This window comes from Oncorhynchus mykiss, chromosome 31 (genome assembly GCF_013265735.2).
Source record: "Oncorhynchus mykiss isolate Arlee chromosome 31, USDA_OmykA_1.1, whole genome shotgun sequence".
NCBI classification, from domain to species: Eukaryota; Metazoa; Chordata; class Actinopteri; order Salmoniformes; family Salmonidae; genus Oncorhynchus; species Oncorhynchus mykiss.
In genome coordinates, this window is record NC_050571.1 from 7,740,010 (window position 1) to 7,760,168 (window position 20,159).

The window sequence follows — 20,159 nt, forward strand, 5'->3', positions numbered from 1 at the left end:
TCCGTCAGGCCTGCTCCTCTATCTAATGCCAAGTCTCGGACACCCAGGTTCCGTCAGGCCTGCTCCTCTATCTGATGCCAAGCCTCGGACACCCAGGTTCCGTCAGGCCTGCTCCTCTATCTGATGCCAAGCCTCGGACACCCAGGTTCCGTCAGGCCTGCTCCTCTATCTGATGCCAAGCCTCGGACACCCAGGTTCCGTCAGGCCTGCTCCTCTATCTGATGCCAAGTCTCGGACACCCAGATTCCGTCAGGCCTGCTCCTCTATCTGATGCCAAGCCTCGGACACCCAGGTTCCGTCAGGCCTGCTCCTCTATCTGATGCCAAGCCTCGGACACCCAGGTTCCGTCAGGCCTGCTCCTCTATCTGATGCCAAGTCTCGGACACCCAGGTTCCGTCAGGCCTGCTCCTCTATCTAATGCCAAGTCTCGGACACCCAGGTTCCGTCAGGCCTGCTCCTCTATCTGATGCCAAGCCTCGGACACCCAGGTTCCGTCAGGCCTGCTCCTCTATCTGATGCCAAGCCTCGGACACCCAGGTTCCGTCAGGCCTGCTCCTCTATCTGATGCCAAGCCTCGGACACCCAGGTTCCGCTCACGTAAGCTCTGAAAGTCCAGTCAACAAGAGGAGATTTGCAATGATGGCCCTGCTAGACTATTTAATATCAAAACCATGTCCAAAGATGGCCCTGCTAGACTATTTAATATCAAAACCATGTCCAAAGATGGCCCTGCTAGACTATTTAATATCAAAACCATGTCCAAAGATGGCTCTGCTAGACTATTTGATATCAAAACCATGTCCAAAGATGGCCCTGCTAGACTATTTAATATCAAAACCATGTCCAAAGATGGCTCTGCTAGACTATTTAATATCAAAACCATGTCCAAAGATGGCTCTGCTAGACTATTTAATATCAAAACCATGTCCAAAGATGGCCCTGCTAGACTATTTAATATCAAAACCATGTCCAAAGATGGCCCTGCTAGACTATTTAATATCAAAACCATGTCCAAAGATGGCTCTGCTAGACTATTTAATATCAAAACCATGTCCAAAGATGGCCCTGCTAGACTATTTAATATCAAAACCATGTCCAAAGATGGCTCTGCTAGACTATTTAATATCAAAACCATGTCCAAAGATGGCTCTGCTAGACTATTTAATATCAAAACCATGTCTAAGGATTGCCATGCTAGTGTAACCGATGTGAAATGGCTAGCTAGTTAGCGGTGGTGCGCGCTAATAGCGTTTCAATCGGTGACGTCACTCGCCCTGAAACTTGAAGCGGCGGCTTTTGTGGAGCGATGGGTAACGATGCTTTGTGGGTGTCAGTTGTTGATGTGTGGTTCGAGCCCGGGTAGGGGCGAGGGGACAGACCAAAGCTATACTGTTACACTAGACTATGTAATATCAAAAGCATGTCCAAGGATGGCTACACCAGAGTAGCAAGACAAACGACAAGTTAGCCATAGCACAGACAGACTGGTGCCAAGGATAGTGCAGTGTCTGAATGGAAGTTGCATGCAGCCAATCACTGCTGTAGTTTAGTTTTATCATCAAAACAAATAGCTCTAGTATTTCACTGGTATCATCTGAACATACTGTGATTATCTATGTTCTACGATGCTTATTTGCTGCTTGAACAGTCTGTTTGCTGAAAGGACCGTTGCTATAGGCCCGTTGGTTTGGTCCTGTCGCTATGTGGGTGGGACCTCCCAGCTGTCCTGGGGAGTGATGGTCTCTATGGTAGAGCTGTAGTAGGGGCACATCTGAGCATGTGCAGTGGCCTCCTTGGCTGTCTGACTGGCTGGATTTCTGGGTAGGAGACATTGGCTGTGTGCCTCAATGCAGCAGAAAGAATCTCCACAGAAACGGATATGTTTCTCACATACAGGATAAGAAATACGTATCAGATATAGGCTGGGGATTCTTCAAGACAGATCTGTAGTCTCTGAGCTGTTTATTTGGTTCTTGTTTATCACGTGATCTTCAACGTGTATTTTCACGTCATATGAACACCGATATTTTCCGCACTGAATATTTGATTGAATTGCAGCCCTGGTGACTATTGTGTTGTTTTATTGTTACCGTGTTGATTTGAAGTCAGCTTCTATGAAACCGTGTCAGACCCCTGCAGACTGAGCAGGTCTCTGTGTGTGTAACCTGACCTCCCCGTTCCTCCCTGCACACACACTGCTGTTCTGGAGGGGGCAGCTGTAGGCAGGCGGGCAGACTGGTGTCAGCTGTCTGTCTGCCTGTCAACCCTCTGCTCAGGGCAGGCTCGGCCACAGAGACTGCAGCCACAGCCCTTCCTTCTCCCTGTATACCCACTCAGCCACTTCCTGCTCCCTGTACACCCACACAGCCACTTCCTGCTCCCTGTACACCCACACAGCCCCTTCCTGCTCCCTGTACACCCACACAGCCCCTTCCTGCTCCCTGTACACCCACACAGCCCCTTCCTGCTCCCTATTCACCCACACAGCCCCTTCCTGCTCTCTGTTCACCCACACAGCCCCTTCCTGCTCCCTATTCACCCACACAGCTCCTCAAGGCCATCATATACTCCAACACAGCCCACAAATACACCCATAACCCCTCACTTCCCTGTGACTTTAATTAAACCTGGGACAGGCCCAGAGCAATTCCTGGCCCCTCATTCATTCTTCTGTGCCGAACTAGTCATACCAAGCTTCCAGTTGGCTCAATCAACCTTTGCTCTGAAACTCATTGTTATGAATGAAAATGTGTTCTTTAACAACTGACCTGATTAAGTGAATAAAATGTCATGAATATTTTTCTAGGGGTTCCGAGGCACAGTAACCGATGCTCCAGACTTTGATGCCAGCGCAGATGCTGAGACTCTCTACAATGCCATGAAAGGCATCGGTGAGTAACACCGTAGCTACACTCAGTATCCACTTTAGGGCAGGGGTACACTAGCCTGGTAAAACCAAACAGAACAATGCACTGCACTTTGTTTCAGTTTACTTCAGTTCTGTCTGGTTTATTAACCAGGCTAGAGATACACAACTCCAACACCAGTATTCACGGCTGTTTAGAACAGGGCTGATTTAACCCTGTTCCTGGAGAGATACCATCCTGTAGGTTAACATCCTACCCTGTTCCTGGAGAGATACCGTCCTGTAGGTTAACTCCAACCCTGTTCCTGGAGAGATACCATTCTGTATGTTTTAACTCCAACCCTGTTCCTGGAGAGATACCGTCCTGTAGGTTTTAACTCCAACCCTGTTCCTGGAGAGATACCGTCCTGTAGGTTTTAGCTCCAACCCTGTTCCTGGAGAGAAACCATCCTGTAGGTTTTAACTCCAACCCTGTTCCTGGAGAGATACCGTCCTGTAGGTTTTAACTCCAACCCTGGTAATTCTGGTAATTAATTCTGGTAATTAGCTGGTTGATAAGAATCAGTTTAGTTACAACGGGCGTTGGAGCAAAAATCTAGAGGAGGGTAGCTCATAGGAATAGATTAGAATCATTCTATTTCAGTGGTGTAGCTCTCCAGGAACAGGATTGGACAGCCCTGGCTGACAAGGTTCTAAAGTCAAATGTTACTAATGATGTTACTGATGATCTTCCTCTGTGCTCTGCAGGCAGCGACAAGGAGGCCATCTTGGATTTGGTCACTGGCAGAAGCAATGCTCAGAGACAGGAGATTGTACAGGCGTACAAGTCTAGCTATGGGAAGGTACAGGAACATCACATCATAACATCTAACATCACATCTATCATCACGTTTCTGTACCTTTCCAGAGCTGGACCTGGATTGCATTGAAATCATTTTTTTGGGGGGGGAGGATTCATGTACATAAACATCACTATATATCAGAAAGTACCCATTGTTACTTTGACCCACTCTATCATCTATAGTTAATACCAGGTAAATACTGGATCTGTATCAGCTAAAACCACGGTGTAAAATGTAGCTATACCACAAATTGCACAATTCAGTGTGCCATTTATTAGAAGGTACAATACATTCTTAGTTAAATTCCAGAGGTGCATGCATCAGTTTGTGAACATTAGCTAACGTTAGCTAACATTACCCATTTGTGTTGTTTTATGCTAACAATAGCTAACATTTCCCATTTGTGTTGTTTTATGCTAACGTTAGCTAACATTTCCCATTTGTGTTGTTATATGCTAACATTAGCTAACATTTCCCATTTGTGTTGTTCTATGCTAACTTTAGCTAACATTTCCCATTTGTGTTGTTCTATGCTAACGTTAGCTAACATTTCCCATTTGTGTTGTTTTGTGCTAATATTAGCTAACATTTCCAATTTGTGTTGTTCTATGCTAACATTAGCTAACATTTTCCATTTGTGTTGTTTTGTGCTAACATTAGCTAACAGTCTGCGAAGGTAGTGTGCAGAGAACGTCAGTGTCTGTTTTGGGGTCTAAACTGCCACTACAAATAATAATGTAACCCTGTAGGCTTTCCCATTACATGTAGTAGGAATAGCAACGTCATTTGCAGTTTGACCATTATCCCTAAACTGCCTCAGTTATCCTTACAAAAAAGGATCTGTTTAATGTTTCACTGTAATATTTTGGAATATTCATTCAAATCGTTCAACTGAAATTGTTGCTAAGTAACATGTTTGCCGCTAACAGAAGCGTTGTTGAACTCACTATACTCTACTGAGCACGTTGTGTCACAAATCATGACAGGACAACTTCAAAACAGACACGTGTCTTACTAATTGTGTTGAATTCTTTAAGGTAAGTTTGTCCAGTCAATTCGCAATTCACAATTCAGTGTGCGCACACCGTGAGAGGGTAACTTCCTAACAGACGTCTCTGTTCCCCAGGACCTGATAGATGACCTGAAGTATGAGCTGACGGGGCATTTTGAACGCCTCATCGTCAGTCTGATGAGACCCCAGGCCTACCATGACGCCAAAGAGATCCACGATGCCATCAAAGTAAGATAATGTCTTCGAGATTTTGGAAGTAAAAAGTTAAGAAACAGGAAAATGATCAGAATTGAGAATACCCACATCAGACACCAACTGTTACACAGTCCAGTTAGTAACTTGTGCCATTCTGTATTTAATGCAATGCTTTATTTCTAAGGGGGCAGGAACAGATGAGAAGTGCCTGATTGAAGTCTTGGCCTCGAGGAACAACCAACAGATACACGAGCTGGTGGAGGCATACAAGGATGGTAAGATATATTTCCTCCTCCCATTAGAATAGATAGTAAGATATATTTCCTATCTCCCATTAAAAGCATTAGAAGCTGAATGGTGGAGATACCTGCAGATCTATGATCTATAGTTAAAGACAAATACATATGACATACACCATATGATAATAATAATGTATTATTATAGCATTTTTTATTACAAAGTCAAAGAGCTTTAAGCAACAACAAAAAATGTTTAAAAAAATATACAATTTCTAAAAACCAAAACAAATAGTTCGGCACCAGGAGGAAGGCTAGAGCAGAGGCAGTTCAGAGGTGAAACAGAGGGGTAGCTAGCTAACTAGTTTGATCACTCTTTTGTTGCTGAGAATTTTTGCTACACGGCAGGAAATGCAAACGTGTAGTGTATTCAAGGCTTCTGAAGTTTTGTAATTTCCACTTGAATTCCCATTTCCTGTTGCCGCAGCAACATACTCTATGACATACTCTACACTTGAATTCCCATTCCCTGTTGCCGCAGCAACATACTCTATGACATATGACATACTCTACACTTGAATTCCCATTTCCTGTTGCCGCAGCAACAGTATGACATACTCTACAGAAGTATGTGGGCACCCCTTCAAATTAGTGGATTTGGCTATTTCAGCCACACCCGTTGCTGACAGGTGTATAAAATCGAGCACACCGCCATGCAATCTCCATAGACAAACATTAGCAGTAAAAATGGCCTTTGCTGACGAGCTCAGTGACTTTCAACGTGGCACCGTCACAGGATGCCACCTTTCTAACAAGACAGTTCATCAAATTTCTGCCCTGCTAGAGCTGCCCGGGTCAACTGTAAGTGCTGTTATTGTGAAGTGGAAACGTCTAGGAGCAACAACGGCTTAGGCCACAGAAGCTCACAGAATGGGTGCTGAAGCGTGTAGCGCGTAAAAATCATCTGTCCTCGGTTGTAACACTCACTACCGAGTTACAAACTGCCTCTGGAAGCAACGTCAGCACAAGAACTGCTTCTCGGGGGCTTCATGAAATGGGTTTCCATGGCCGAGCAGTCGCACACAAGCCTAAGATCACCATGCGCAATGCCAAGCGTTGGCTGGAGTGGTGTAAAGCTCACCGCCATTGGACTCTGGAGCAGTGGAAACATGTTCTCTGGAGTGATGAATCACGCTTCACCATCTGGCAGTCCGACGGACTAATCTGGGTTTGGCAGATGCCAGGAGAACGCTACCTGCCCCAATCCATAGTGCCAACTGTACATTTTGGCGGAGGAGGAATAATGGTCTGGGGTTGTTTTCATGGTTCGGGACTAGGCCCCTTAGTTCCAGTGAAGGGAGATATTAACCTTACAGCATACAATGACATTCTAGATGTTTCTGTGCTTCTAACTTTGTGGCAACAGTTTGGGGAAGGCCTTTCCTGTTTCAGCATGACAATGCCCCCGTTCACAAAGCGAGATCCATACAGAAATGGTTTGCAGAGATCAGTGTGGAAGAACTGGACTGGCCTGCACAGAGCCCTGACCTCAACCCCATCGAATACCTTTGGGATGAATTGGAACGCCAACTGCGAGCCAGGCCTAATCGCCCAACATCAGTGCCCGACCTCACTAATGCTCTTCAATCAATCAAATGTATTTATAAAGCCCTTCTTCATCAGCTGATGTCACAAAGTTCTGTACAGAAACCCAGCCTAAAACCCGAAACAGCAAGCAATGCAGGTGTAGAAGCACGGTGACTAGGAAAAACTCCCCAGAAAGGCCAGAACCTAGGAAGAAACATAGAGAGGAACCAGGCTATGAGGGGTGGCCAGTCCTCTTCTGGCTGTGGTGGGTGGAGATTATAACAGAACATGGCCAAGATGTTCAAACGTTCATAGATGACCAACAGGGTCAAATAATAATCAACACAGTGGTTGTAGAGGGTGCAACAGGTCAGCACCTCAGGAGTAAATGTCAGTTGGCTTTTCATAGCCGATCATTCAGAATATCTCTACTGCTCTTTCTGTCTCGAGAGAGTTGAAAACAGAAGGTCTGGGATGTCCGGTGAACAGGTCAGGGGTTCCATAGCCGCATGGCTGAATGGAAGCAAGTCCCTGCAGCAATGTTCCAACATCTAATGGAAAGCCTTCCCAGAAGAGTGGAGGTTGTAATAGCAGCAAATGGGTGGGGGGGGGGGGGGGGGGGGCGGGCAACTCCATATTAATGCCCACGATTTTGGAATGAGATGTTCGACGAGCAGGTTGTCAACATACTTCTGGTCATGTAGTGTGTGTATGACAAACACAGCATGTTCCAGTGAAATCCTGGTTGCGTTATTAACTGCCTGTGTTGTTACTGTCTTCAGCTTACGGCTCAGACATCGAGGAGGACGTTACAGGAGAGACCTCAGGGCACTTTAAGAAGATGCTGGTTGTTTTACTCCAGGTAAGTTGTTTTATAAGGTCACAGCCATGGAAACAGGAAATGTAAATCGATCTAAATGTGATTTGACTATTTGAAAGGCTGTCAATAGCTTGTTTTCTGGTTTTCGTTATTTTGTAAGTTGATCTAGTCTGGGTACCAATCTGTTACCAAACTTGTTGTTGTCCTAACCAAGGCGTGTGTGTGTGTGTGTGTGTGTGTGTGTGTGTGTGTGTGTGTGTGTGTGTGTGTGTGTGTGTGTGTGTGTGTGTGTGTGTGTGTGTGTGTTTTTCTCCAGGGAACCAGAGATGAACCAGGAGTAGTGCATACTGATCTAATAGAGGAGGACGCTCAGGTGAGTGTTTAAAGCAGGAGAACACGTTCCCCATAATATAAACACCAAGCATTTGATCCCCTACCCAACCTCACCCCTTTCTTCCTGTCTCTAACTATCACTTTTCAACACTTTCCAGGTGCTGTTTGCAGCCGGGGAGGAGCAGTGGGGCACAGAGGAGTCCATTTTCATTATGTTGCTGGGAAACCGCAGTTTCGACCACCTACAGATGGGTGAGTATAACACTGGGGTACATAAACATGAGGCTGAGCGCGACAACAGTATCATGACCTCAGCCTGACCAGAACTATTGGTTACATCCCAAATGGCACCCTACCCCCTACATAGTGCGCTGTCTATAACCCATAGATGTTAAAAGTAGTGCACTATGTAACGAATAGGGTTCCATTTGGAACATATCCAGTATGACGTCAGTGTGACATTTACTAGTGTGAATGGGTCATTTCTTGTCACACCCACAACACACAGGGATCCTGGTTGTATCAGGCTGCTGAGTTATGTGTCTGTGGTCTGGTCTCAATAGTTCACTGACTAGGATACCATGCCAGGGAATGACTCCGTTCTCTTGTCTTCTTCCTGCAGTGTTTGATAAGTACCAGGAGATAGCAGAGACGTCCATAGAGGACAGTATCAAGAGTGAGCTGTCTGGAGACTTTGAGAACCTCATGTTGGCTGTCGGTACGTGTTGGACTCTTTCTGATGGTTAAAAATCAGACGGAACCAAATTGAAATCAAATTGAACATCGTGGAGTACACTCACCGTCTCGTTCAGTCTGGTCTAATCATACCTAGTCAAGTCATCCACGAACCCTTATTTCAACATGTCTGTCTTGTGCGTCTTGTCTCCTACAGTCCAGTGCATCAGGAGTGTACCTATGTACTTCGCCAAGCGTCTCTACAAGTCTATGAAGGTAAAAAATCAACTGCTTATTCTTATTGAAGTCTTTCAGTCTCAGCCGCGCTCATATCCAACTCACTCTGACCAACAAGCTCTCAATTCAATTCAAAGGGCTTTACTCTCTTTCTCTCTCTCTCTCTCTCTGTCTCTCTCTCTGTCTCTCTCTCTGTCTCTCTCTGTCTCGCGCTCTCTCTCTCTCTGTCTCTCTCTGTCTCGCGCTCTCTCTCTCTCTCTCTCTCTCTCTTTCTGTCTCTCTGTCTCTCTCTGTCTCTCTCTGTCTCTCTCTGTCTCTCTCTGTCTCTCTCTCTCTCTTTCTCTCCCCCCTCTCTCTCTCTCTCTCTCTCTCTCTGTCTCTCTCTGTCTCTCTCTCTCTGTCTCGCGCTCTCTCTCTCTCTCTCTTTCTGTCTCTCTCTCTCTGTCTCTCTCTGTCTCTGTCTCTCTCTCTCTCTCTCTCTCTCTCTTTCTCTCCTCTCTCTCTCTCTCTCTCTCTCTCTCTCTCTCTCTCTCTCTCTCTCTCTCTCTCTCTCTCTCTCTCTCTCTGTCTCTCTCTCTCCCTCCCTCTCTCTATTTCAATTCAATTCAAGGGGCTTTATTGTCATGGGGAAACATATGTTAACGTTGCCAAAGCAAGTGAAATGGATAAACAAAAGTGAAAAAAACAATAAAAAGTGAACAGTAAATCTCTCTCTCTCTCTCTCTCCAGGGTCTTGGTACGCAAGACAACACTCTGATCAGGATCATGATCTGTCGTTCTGAGATTGACATGCTGGATATACGGGAGTGCTTCCGTATGTGCTATGAGAAGTCCCTGTACAACATGATCAAGGTGATACAACTTAACTTATCTTAAACCCGTATATGCTTTGATCCTATAGATTGTAACCTCCAGACTTTATAATGCCTCTTGTTTGAAGTTCTGTCTTAGTTCTTAGTCACCTTGTCTAGTGACTTGAGTTCTTAGTCACCTTGTCTAGTGACTGAGTTCTTAGTCACCTTGTCTAGTGACTGAGTTCTTAGTCACCTTGTCTAGTGACTGAGTTCTTAGTCACCTTGTCTAGTGACTGAGTTCTTAGTCACCTTGTCTAGTGACTGAGTTCTTAGTCACCTTGTCTAGTGACTGAGTTCTTAGTCACCTTGTCTAGTGACTGAGTTCTTAGTCACCTTGTCTAGTGACTGAGATAAGAGTAACATTATGACTCCATACTGTCTATCTTCCTGTCTGTCTAACTAGCTATCTGTCTGTCTAACTAGCTATCTGTCTGTCTAACTAGCTATCTGTCTGTCTAACTAGCTGTCTGTCTATCTAACTATCTAACTAGCTGTCTGTCTATCTAACTAGCTATCTGTATATCTAACTAGCTATATGTCTATCTAACTAGCTATCTGTCTATCTAACTATCTAACTAGCTATCTGTATATCTAACTAGCTATATGTCTGTCTAACTAGCTATCTGTCTATCTAACTAGCTATCTGTCTATCTAACTAGGTATCTGTCTATCTAACTATCTATATGTTTATCTAACTAGCTATCTGTCTATCTAACTAGCTATATGTCTATTTAACTATATATATGTCTATCTAACTAGCTGTCTGTCTATCTAACTATCTAACTAGCTATCTGTCTATCTATCTAACTAACTATCTGTCTATCTAACTATCTGTATATATCCCTGTCTTTCTAACTATCTATATGTTTATCTAACTAGCTATCTGTCTATCTAACTAGCTAGCAATCTGTCTATCTAACTAGCTATCGGTCTATCTAACTAGCTAGCTATCTGTCTATCTAACTAGCTATTGGTCTATCTAACTAGCTATCAGTCTATCTAACTAGCTATCAGTCTATCTAACTAGCTATCTGTCTATCTAACTATATATATATATGTCTATCTAACTAGCTATCTGTCTATCTAACTAGATATCAGTCTATCTAACTATATATATATGTCTATCTAACTAGCTAGATGTCTATCTAACTATATATATATATGTCTATCTAACTAGCTATCAGTCTATCTAACTAGCTATCTGTCTATCTAACTATATATATATGTCTATCTAACTAGCTATCTGTCTATCTAACGAGCTATCTGTCTATCTAACTAGCTATCAGTCTATCTAACTATATATATATGTCTATCTAACTAGCTATATGTCTATCTAACTATATATTTATGTCTATCTAACTAGCTATCTGTCTATCTAACTATCTATATGTCTATCTAACTAGCTATCAGTATATCTAACTATCTATATGTCTATCTAACTAGCTATCTGTATATCTAACTATCTATGTCTATCTAACTAGCTATCAGTATATCTAACTATATATATATCTATTTATATAGCTATCTGTCTAACTATCTATCTAATTACCTATCTGTCTAACTAGCTATATGTCTATCAAACTAGCTATATGTTTGTCCAACTAGCTATCTGTCTATCTAACTGTATATATATGTCTATCTAACTATATGTATATATCCCTGTCTTTCTAACTATCTATATGTCTAACTATCTATATGTCTATCTAACTAGCTATCTGTCTATCTACCTATCTGTATATCTCCCTATCTATCTAGCTGTCTGTCTATCTAACTAGCTGTCTGTCTATATGTCCCTGTCTAACTAACTATCTGTATATCTCCCTGACTGTATATATTTTAACATGGTGTCTTAATGTTCCGTCTGGTCTTCTACCCCTTTAGGAAGACACATCAGGAGATTACAAGAGGACTCTGCTCGCCCTGTGTGGAGGAGACGATGAGTAAGTTAGTTACTGCTGATTGATGGAGCTCATCATTACTGGGTATTTTTAGTAGTTCATTTTCACCGCTTGGGGGTGACATTGCACCATCTCAGTTTATCCACAGTTGGCAGATTCGACAATGACTTTTTCTGAGAAAACAGTAAGCCAAGGAGCTGAAACCCAAAGCTTCCCTAAAAAGTGAGAGAATTTAGAATGAAATGTGGTCATAGTTTAGGAATGAGTCAGAGGAGAAATACTGTTCATATATAACTCTCAACAGGCAAGCCTGAAGGGTCAGAACAGAGTCTGCTTATAGTGTAAAGGTTGGGGGAGTGCAAAGCTGACATAAGGAATTATGGTCATGATATCGATGTTGTGGTCATACTAAGATGGTCATACTGTGGATAATTTTGCTATTTGATTTTTAATTGTGTGACCCCTTTAGGTATCAACATTTAAAAAAAATAGGTATTTGATAAAATAACAATTTTAGCCTTTACTACTAAAGCCGATAGAAACGCATTGAATAACCCATTCATACATGTCAAAAAGGACAGTCAGAAAATAAATCATAAAAACAGGGTTCTGAAGTGTCTATGCTATTCCAGGAGATACAGAGCATTCTGAAAGTATTCAGACCCCTTCTCTTTTTCAAAATGTTGTTACGTTACAGCCTCATTCTAGAATGGATTCAATTATATTTTTTCCTCATCAATCTACACACAATACCACATAATGACATCACAATACCCCATAATGACACCACAATACCCCATAATGACATCACAATACCCCATAATGACATCAAAATACCCCATAATGACACCACAATACCCCATAATGACACCACAATACCCCATAATGATACCACAATACCCCATAATGACACCACAATACCCCATAATGACAAAGTAAAAACAGGTTTTTAGAAATACCTTATTTACATAAGTATTCAGACCCTTTGCTATGACACTCAAAATGGAGTTCAGGTGCATCCTGTTTCCATTGATGATCCTTGAGATGTTTCTACAACTTGATTGGAGTCCACATGTGGTAAATTCAATTGATTGGACATGATTTGGAAAGGCACACACCTGTCTATATAAGGTCCCACAGTTGACAGTGCATGTCATAGCTAAAACCAAGCCATGAGGTTGAAGGAATTGTCCGTAGAGCTCCGAGATAGGATTGTGTCGAGGCACAGATCTGGGGAAGGGTACCAAAACATTTCTGCAGCGTAGAAGGTCCCCAAAGAACACAGTGGCCTCCATCGTTCTTAAATGGAAGAAGTTTGGAACCACCAAGACTCTTCCTAGAGCTGTCCGCCCGGCCAAACTGAGCAATCGGGGGAGAAGGGCCTTGGAGGTGACCGAGAACCCGATGTCTCCTGACACTTGTGGGGTTCGTAAAGCAAAACGGAAAACACCTTCGTGAGAGGCTCATCTTTCCATATAGTTGTCATAATAGTTTGTAGTTCACACCTTCTGGACGCTGCGGACATTTACGCGACAAGACCAATTTTCGGGACGTCTCATGCTCTGACAAACACCGCTCTAGCTCTGCCACCTCCCACCACAGATGCAGAAGTACAATATAGGCAGATGCGGTGGATTGAGACGCATCCAATAATATCTCTAGTTTAAACTGAAGGATTTTGATGGGGATTCTTTGGTTATTTAACTTAGATTGACATACCCGTGCGATAATCAACTCTAAGGGGTTTAAAACAGCCATAAACCCCATTGCGACGGGGGAAATGGAAGCTTGTTGTGTGCAACAGGGAGTGGCAATGCAAGCTTCGCGCGTATTTGTCTTCTTGCCAAAATAGTTATAGTCGGGTAACGATGACGTGGACATGGATTTTAAGGCAGCCCCCTGCGCCTCTCCGAGTCAGAGGAAAATGAGACATTTAGTTTGAATGCATTCACTTGTGCAACTGAATACGGTATTCCTCATTTCCTTCCTATTTATGGGTAACAGGGTTGACGTGTTATGCTTGACCCACTCAGTTTTTTGGTCACCACAAAAACACCAGGAAATGTCCAGAAAGAGTACAACCCAGCTCACATTCTTTTACACTATGAATTGATTATTCATAGTTATTATTATTTTATTATTCTTTAGAAAATACAATTCTAAAGCAATAGTTAAATAAAACTAGAGTTCAGTTCACGTGACAGGGTTGACCTTAAAATGAGGGACATATATATATATATATATATATATATATATATATATATATATATATAGTGGGGAGAACAAGTATTTGATACACTGCCGATTTTGTAGGTTTTCCCTACTTACAAAGCATGTAGAGGTCTGTATTTTTTTATCATAGGTACATTTCAACTGTGAGAGACGGAATCTGAAACAAAAATCCAGAAAATCACATTGTTTGATTTTTAAGTAATTAATTTGCATTTAATTGCATGACATAAGTAGTTGATACATCAGAAAAGCAGAACTTAATATTTGGTACAGAAACCTTTGTTTGCAATTACAGAGATCATACGTTTCCTTTAGTTCTTGACCAGGTTTGCACACACTTATGTCATGCAATAAAATGCAAATGAAATGCAAATTACAGACCTCTACATGCTTTGTAAGTAGGAAAACCTGCAAAATCGGCAGTGTATCAAATACTTGTTCTCCCCACTGTATATACAGTATATATATATATATATATATATACAATTATTTATTTAATCTGATTAATAAATAAATCATTATCTTAAGAAAGGATTTGTAACTGTTGCCTTTTTTCATGTAAATAAATCAGATTTAGGAATATATTAAAGGGCACCTCATTTAATATAACAGGCTTTTAAAAAAAAAAAATCTATATTGGTGAACAATTTCTACTTAAAATATCAAAGGGACGCAAAAGGTACTTTTTTACGTAGAACGACACAGCTACTTTAAGGAAGTATTATTAGGAGAGAAAACAGAGTTGTCAAGAGAACATGATGTCTTGTGGATCATGTCAGATCTCAGAATAGCATATCTTATCTAGGAAATGAACCATATGTTTATTAGATAGCCAGTTCTCTTTGTGTGTGTGTGAGGGGGGGTAGCTCTGTGGTTTTGTTGTGGGGGGGTCCGGGTTAGCTCTGTGGTTTTGTTGTGGGGGGGTCCGGGTTAGCCCTGTGGTTTTGTTGTGGGGGGGTCCGGGTTAGCCCTGTGGTTTTGTTGTGGGGGGGTCCGGGTTAGCCCTGTGGTTTTGTTGTGGGGGGGTCCGGGTTAGCCCTGTGGTTTTGTTGTGGGGGGGTCCGGGTTAGCTCTGTGGTTTTGTTGTGGGGGGGTCCGGGTTAGCTCTGTGGTTTTGTTGTGGGGGGGTCCGGGTTAGCTCTGTGGTTTTGTTGTGGGGGGGTCCGGGTTAGCTCTGTGGTTTTGTTGTGGGGGGGTCCGGGTTAGCCCTGTGGTTTTGTTGTGGGGGGGTCCGGGTTAGCCCTGTGGTTTTGTTGTGGGGGGGTCCGGGTTAGCCCTGTGGTTTTGTTGTGGGGGGGTCCGGGTTAGCCCTGTGGTTTTGTTGTGGGGGGGTCCGGGTTAGCCCTGTGGTTTTGTTGTGGGGGGGTCCGGGTTAGCCCTGTGGTTTTGTTGTGGGGGGGTCCGGGTTAGCCCTGTGGTTTTGTTGTGGGGGGGTCCGGGTTAGCCCTGTGGTTTTGTTGTGGGGGGGTCCGGGTTAGCTGTAGAGTAGCTAGTAGCTAGTAGAGTTGGCTCATGATTAGATATATTTTATTATTAAAGTGTTTTGAATCTTCAGGATGCCCAGCCCAGTCTGTTTTTCTGATTCAGTCTGTTCCATACTCCTTGACTCATTAGTCTATAATTGGTCATTGCAGCCTTGCAGGAGAGTTCTTCCCAGAGGCTGCTCAGCTAGCCTACAAGATGTGGGAAACAAGCGCCATGACAAAAGTCCAGGTTTGGCCCTCTGCTCACACATCCCAAAAGTAGTACACTGTGTAGGGTGTCATTTCAGAGATTGCATGTTTGTTCTGGCTCTGCCATGCATCTCAATACCTTTACAAGGATCTCTTCCCTTGCTGTTGCCCCTCAACCCGCTGTGATTACTCTACCATGTCCTCCCTTGCTGTTGCCCATCAACCCGCGGTGATAACTCTACCATCTCCTCCCTTGCTGTTGCCCCTCAACCCGCAGTGATTACTCTACCATGTCCTCCCTTGCTGTTGCCCCTCAACCCGCGGTGATAACTCTACCATCTCCTCCCTTGCTGTTGCCCCTAAACCCGTGTTGATAACTCAACCATCTCCTCCCTTGCTGTTGCGCCTCAACCCGTGTTGATAACTCAACCATCTCCTCCCTTGCTGTTGCCCCTCAACCCGTGTTGATAACTCAACCATCTCTTCCCTTGCTGTGGCCCCTCGCCCCGTGGTGATAACTCAACCATCTCTTCCCTTGCTGTGGCCCCTCACCCTGTGGTGATAACGCTACCATCTCTTCCCTTGCTGTGGCCCCTCACCCTGTGGTGATAACGCTACCATCTCTTCCCTTGCTGTGGCCCCTCACCCCGTGTTGATAACTCAACCATCTCTTCCCTTGCTGGTTTCCCTCACCCTGTGGTGATAACTCTACAGTCTCTTCCCTTGCTGGTTTCCCTCACCCCGCGGTGATAACTCTACCATCTCCTCCCTTGCTGTTGCCCCTCAACCCGTGGTGATAACTCTACCGTCTCTTCCCTTGCTGGTTTCCCTCACCCCGTGGTGATAACTCAACCATCTCTTCCCTTGCTGGTTTCCCTCACCCAGTGTTGATAACTCAACCATCTCTTCCCTTGCTGGTTTCCCTCACCCCGTGTTGATAACTCTACCGTCTCTTCCCTTGCTGGTTTCCCTCACCCGTGTTGATAACTCAACCATCTCTTCCCTTGCTGTGGCCCCTCACCCCGTGGTGATAACGCTACCATCTCTTCCCTTGCTGTTGATATACTCAACCATCTCTTCCCTTGCTGTGGCCCCTCACCTCGTGGTGATAACTCTACCATCTCCTCCCTTGCTGTGGCCCCTCACCCCGTGGTGATAACTCTACCATATTTTCCCTTGCTGTTGATAACTCTACCATCTCCTCCCTTGCTGGTTTCCCTCACCCCGTGTTGACCTGTGCATGCTTGCTGCTCTGACCCTATGAAGTGTTGACATTTCAGAAGGAGGATTATGCAATAACGGCTTTGCCTTTACTATACGTGTGTGTGTGTGTGTGTGTGTGTGTGTGTGTGTGTGTGTGTGTGTGTGTGTGTTTACTATATCTGATTTGTCCCCTGCCCCCTCTCATCATCATCCTCTCTTCTTCAGCTCAGACCAACCATCCGTCCTGCCAGTGATTTCGACCCGGCTGATGATGCTCAGAACCTGAGGAAAGCCATGAAAGGCTTTGGTACATTGCCTCCCATGGAAAACACATCACCTTCACTCTAACCGTGTTAATGACATTGTTGTAACTGGTTCATACATCATATGGTATTGTATTAAACATATTGTGTGGAAGTGTTTGATAAAACAGGTATTTATAACCATTGTTTCTGCCGTGTCTTCAGGCACAGATGAAGACGTCATCATTGACATTGTGGCTAACAGGAGCAACGAGCAGAGACAGGAGATCAGACAGGCCTTTAAGTCCATCCTCGGCAGGGTAAGACAGACATCCCCAACACTCACATGGTAGAGCTTTACGTTGTACTGTGAAACCCACCGCATCCAAAACTCTGTTTGCTGGAATGTGATGACATCATTCCAGTGAGTGGGTGATGCACAGCAGCCATTTTGTGCCAGTAGTTCCACACATGGGCTACAGATGTACACAGGATCAGATGATCATTTTTATTTTACCTTTATTTAACTAGGCAAGTCAGTTAAGAAAAAAATCTTATTTTCAATGACAGCCTAGGAACAGTGGGTTTACTGCCTGTTCAGGGGCAGAACGATAGATTTGTACCTTGTCAGCTCGGGGGTTTGAACTTGCAACACTTTCGGCTGCTAGTCCAACGCTCTAACCTCCAGGCTACCCTACCACCCCCCGTCATCTGTTCTGGGTGCTAACTACGACCTCTCCTATAGGACCTGATGAAGGATCTGAAGTCTGAGCTCTCTAAGAACCTGGAGAGGCTGATTATCGGCCTGATGCTGACGCCCGCTGAGTTTGACGCCAAGATGATGAGGAAAGCGATGGAGGTAGGAAGAGATGGTGGTCAGTGTATCTACAGCGCATTCGTGAAGGATTCAGACACAATGACTTTTTCCACATTTTGTTATGTTACAGCCTTATTCTAATATGTATGATATTACTTCAATCTACACACAATACCCAATAATGAAAAAGGCAAAAACAGATTTTAAGAAACGTTTGCAAATGTATATTAAAAAAAACAACTGAAATATCACATTTACGTAAGTATTCAAACCCTTTACTCAGTACTTTGATGAAGCAACTTTGGCAGTGATTACAGCCTCAAGTCTTCTTGGGTATGACGTTACAAGCTTGGCACACCCATATTTGGGGAATTTCTCCCATTCTACTCTGCAGATCCTCTCAAGCTCTGCCAGGTTGGAGGGGGAGCGACACTGCAAAGCTATTTTCTGATCTCTCCAGAGATGTTCGATCGAGATGTAGTCCGGGCTCTGGTTGGCTACTCAAGGACATTCAGAGACCCAAAGCCACACCTGCGTTGTCTAGGGTCGTTGTCAGGTTGGAAGATGAACCATCTCCCCAGTCTGAGGTCCTGAGCGCTCTGGAGCAGGTTTTCATCAAGAATCTCTCTGTACTTTGCGTCGTTCATCTTTCCCTCGGTCAGGACTAGTCTCTCAGTCCCTGCCGATGAAAAACATCCCCACAGCATGATGCTGCCACCACCATGCTTCACCGTAGGGATGGTGCCAGGTTTCCTCCAGACGTGACACTTGGAATTCAGGCCAAATAATTCAATCTTGGTTTCATCAGACCAGAGAATCTTGTTTTTCATTGTCTGAGAGACTTTAGGTGCCATTTGCAAACTCCAAGCGGGCTGTCATGGGCCTTTTACTGAGGAGTGGCTTCCATCTAACCACTCTACCATAAAGGCCTGATTGGTGGAATGCTGCAGAGATGAATGTCCTTCTTGAAGCTTCTCCCATCTCCACGGAGGAACTCTGGTGCTCTGTCAGAGTGACCATCGGGTTCTTGGTCACCTCCCTGACCAAAGCACTTCTCCCCTGATTGCTCAGTTTGGCCGGGTGGCCAGCTCTAGGAAGAGTCTAGGTGGTTCCAAACTTCTTCCATTTAAGAATGATGGAGGCCACTGTGTTCTTGGGCACCTTCAACGCTGCAGATATTTTTTGGTACCCTTCCCCAGATCTGTGCCTCGACACAATCCTGTCTCGGAGCTCTACGGAGAATTCCTTCGTCCTTATGGCTTTGTTTTTGCTCTGACATACACTGTCAACTATTGGACCTTATATAGACAGGTGTGTGCCTTTCCAAATCATGTCCAATCAATTGAACTTACCACAGGTGGACTCCAATCAAGTTGTAGAAACATCTCAAGGATGATCAATGGATGCAGGAGGCACCTGAGCTCAATTTCAAGTCTCATAGCAAAGGGTCTGAATACTTGTGTAAATACGGTATTTCTGTTTTTGACAATCATTTCAAAGAATCAAATCAAGTTGTATTTGTCACATGCGCCGAATACAACAGGTTTAGACCTTACAGCGAAATGCTGAATACAACAGGTTTAGACCTTACAGTGAAATGCTGAATACAACAGGTTTAGACCTTACAGCGAAATGCTGAATACAACAGGTTTAGACCTTACAGTGAAATGCTGAATACAACAGGTTTAGACCTTACAGTGAAATGCTGAATACAACAGGTTTAGACCTTACAGTGAAATGCTGAATACAACAGGTTTAGACCTTACAGTGAAATGCTGAATACAACAGGTTTAGACCTTACAGCGAAATGCTTAGTTAACCAACAATGCAGTTTTAAGAAAATATCCCCCCCCCCAAAAAAAATTGATTACAATAACAAATAATTAAAGAGCAGCAGTAAATAACAATAGCAGGTCTATATACAGGGGGGTACCGGTACAGAGTCAATGTGTGGGGGCACCAGTTAGTTGAGGTAATTGAGGTAATATGTACATGTAGGTAGAGTTATTAAAGTGACTATGCATAGATAATAACAGAGAGTAGCATCAGTGTTCCAGAGCAGGAGGGGGCAATGCAAATAGTCTGGTAGCCATTTGACTTGATGTTCAGGAGTCTTATGGCTTTGGAGTAGAATATATTTAGGAGCCTCTTGGACCTAGACTTGGTGCTCCGGTACCGTGCGGTAGCAGAGAGAACAGTCTATGACTAGGGTGGCTGGAGTCTTTGACCATTTTTAGGGCCTTCCTCTGACACTGGCTGGTATAGAGGTCCTGGGTGGCAGGAAGCTTGGCCCCAGTGATGTACTGGGTCGAACTACCCTCCGTAGTGCCTTGCGGTCGGAGGCCGAGCAGTTGCCATACCAAGCAGGGATGCAACCCGTCAGGATGCTCTCAAGGGTGCAGCTGTAGAACCTTTTGAGGATCTCAGGACCCATGCC

At 44.1% G+C, this 20,159-nt stretch overlaps 1 protein-coding gene across 3 annotated transcripts in view; it reads left to right on the plus strand.

Annotated features, from left to right (window-relative positions):
- LOC110504482 (annexin A6) overlaps positions 1 to 20,159 on the plus strand; it is a 48,962-nt gene that overhangs the window by 2,512 nt on the left and 26,291 nt on the right. For all 3 annotated transcript variants that reach the window (XM_036969859.1, XM_036969858.1, XM_036969860.1), the window contains exons 3-17: positions 2,807 to 2,891; positions 3,614 to 3,708; positions 4,835 to 4,948; positions 5,100 to 5,190; positions 7,521 to 7,600; positions 7,875 to 7,931; positions 8,050 to 8,143; positions 8,514 to 8,609; positions 8,784 to 8,842; positions 9,533 to 9,655; positions 11,539 to 11,597; positions 15,422 to 15,500; positions 16,889 to 16,970; positions 17,131 to 17,225; positions 17,651 to 17,764. In XM_036969859.1, the coding sequence (XP_036825754.1) occupies positions 2,807 to 2,891; positions 3,614 to 3,708; positions 4,835 to 4,948; positions 5,100 to 5,190; positions 7,521 to 7,600; positions 7,875 to 7,931; positions 8,050 to 8,143; positions 8,514 to 8,609; positions 8,784 to 8,842; positions 9,533 to 9,655; positions 11,539 to 11,597; positions 15,422 to 15,500; positions 16,889 to 16,970; positions 17,131 to 17,225; positions 17,651 to 17,764 (1,323 nt within the window). The remainder of the gene's footprint in view (positions 1 to 2,806; positions 2,892 to 3,613; positions 3,709 to 4,834; positions 4,949 to 5,099; positions 5,191 to 7,520; positions 7,601 to 7,874; positions 7,932 to 8,049; positions 8,144 to 8,513; positions 8,610 to 8,783; positions 8,843 to 9,532; positions 9,656 to 11,538; positions 11,598 to 15,421; positions 15,501 to 16,888; positions 16,971 to 17,130; positions 17,226 to 17,650; positions 17,765 to 20,159) is intronic.